Source organism: Chrysochloris asiatica, unplaced genomic scaffold (genome assembly GCF_000296735.1).
Source record: "Chrysochloris asiatica unplaced genomic scaffold, ChrAsi1.0 scaffold00145, whole genome shotgun sequence".
NCBI lineage: Eukaryota > Metazoa > Chordata > Mammalia > Afrosoricida > Chrysochloridae > Chrysochloris > Chrysochloris asiatica.
The window spans coordinates 5,237,280-5,239,179 of record NW_006408663.1 but is presented as its reverse complement, the minus strand read 5'-3'; the positions used below and the strand labels follow the sequence as shown (position 1 = coordinate 5,239,179).

The 1,900-nt window shown below is 38.0% G+C and overlaps 1 protein-coding gene across 4 annotated transcripts in view; it reads right to left on the bottom strand.

The window, feature by feature from the left end:
• VCAN (versican) overlaps positions 1–1,900 on the bottom strand; it is a 131,965-nt gene that overhangs the window by 7,173 nt on the left and 122,892 nt on the right. For all 4 annotated transcript variants that reach the window (XM_006870600.1, XM_006870597.1, XM_006870598.1 and 1 more), the window contains one exon: positions 855–999. In XM_006870600.1, coding sequence (XP_006870662.1) covers positions 855–999 — 145 coding nt within the window. The remainder of the gene's footprint in view (positions 1–854; positions 1,000–1,900) is intronic.

The window sequence follows — 1,900 nt, the reverse complement described above, 5'->3', positions numbered from 1 at the left end:
ATACAAGATTCCTATGAATCGGAGCTAATGTGACAGCTCTTAACAACATATATATGTTTGTGTGTGTATGTGTATACACCCACACACACATACACACATATATATAGCACACCTTAGAAATTCAAACATTGAGCACAACGTGTTTTTTCAAATCAGCTTTCTTAATTTTGTCTGTTTAAAATCAATTTGGCAACTCTTCTCACCGTGTTTTGATCATATTTTGAAGGTATTCAGCCACAGTTACAGGGCTGGCATTTTTGTTTGATGATTTATAGGTACTTAATAAGCTTCTAAGGGGATGATTAAGGAACTTAAATGACTACAGAAAGCAGGCAGTTAATAAATAAAAACAGGACTGCAATGAACTGAACACCAAAGCCCTCCTGAGGCAGGACAGTGGTTCTTCCTCCAGTATTTCAAATTAGTGGCAAATCCGGGTATGAAGCAAATGGTTCCAGGTCTTCTTAATTAAGGAAGGAAGAAGCCAAAATTTAGATTATGAGATATCCCAATTTTTAAATGTTGGCAACTCTTTTTTTTTTAATCAAGGTTTTCGCCATTAAAATGAGTAGGTTTATATGCCCTTGGACTAGCATTTGTTTTCCTGAAAGATACTACAGCAAACAGTACTATTATATAAATATTTCTTTGGTTTCCTAAAAATCTGAAACCTAATGTGAGAACATTACTAAGAATAAGCTTCCTATTGTATTGGGAATAGGAGCTACTCCAAAGCAGTAACAAGTGGCATTCATATTTGCAGTTTGTGACTCAAAGAAGAAAGATCATTTTTGCTTAATTTGCTTGAAAATTGAAATGCAGTAAATATATAATATTAACATGGTAGTCGTTACCTGTTCCTTTTTTGCAGGTATAGGTGAGATGGTAATTGCAGGGAACGTCATTCCACTGGCCGTTCTCATGCCAGATGATTACAACACAATCTTCACCAGAAGAAAAGAAACTATCTGGCTGGTTGGGTCTCCAGTTCTCATATTGCTACAAGAAGAGAGGGAGAAGATAAGTACTTCAGAATCTAACAGTAACATATTGTAAGAGTCCCTGGGTGGCTCAAAAGATTAAATAAGCACTCAACAGGTTCCTCAAATAGGTCTAGCGATCTGTTTCCAAAAGGTCTAGTCTTGAAAATGCTGTGGAACACAGTTCTGCTCTGACACCCATGGGTCACCATGAGTTGTAACCAACTCAGTTGCATCTAACACCAACAACAACATATTTTAAGAGTGACCTGAGCATTGCATTATTATCATATAAGAATGGACTCAAAGAGTTCTCCTGAACCACCAAGAAGAAATTTAAGAAAATTTGCAACTCTGAGTAAAAAATATATACTAGATTTTTTTTTTAAAGTCTCTCTTCCACCCCGTTTCCCCCCCCCACCACCACCACCACCATGGGCAATGGGTTACAACTGAGGAGTTTTGGAGCAAGCTGCTGGGTTCAAACTGAACCAAGGTAATAAAGTGGTTAAAGTGGTCAGCTGCTAACCAAAAGGTCAGCAGTTCAAACCCACTCACTACTCCATTAAGAGAGAAGTGCAGCAGCGGGCTTCTGTAAAGGTTGACTGTCTTGGAAACTCCATAGGGGAGCATTGACTCTTGTCAGATGGCACAAAGTTTTGTTTGGGCTTTAGTGGGTTTGAACTGCCTACCTTTTGGTAAATAACTAGACCAGTAAATAACATCATGATAAATCGAGAAAAGATTGAAGTTGTCGAAGACTTTGTTTTGCTTGGATTCAGTATTGCAAATCTGTTGCACAAGATCTCTTTACAGAGTTCAAGAGCAAAGATATCAGTTTGAGGATGAGGTGCACCTAACCTAAGCCATGGTATTCTCAATTGCGTCATATGCATGTGAAAGTTGCACAATGAATGAGG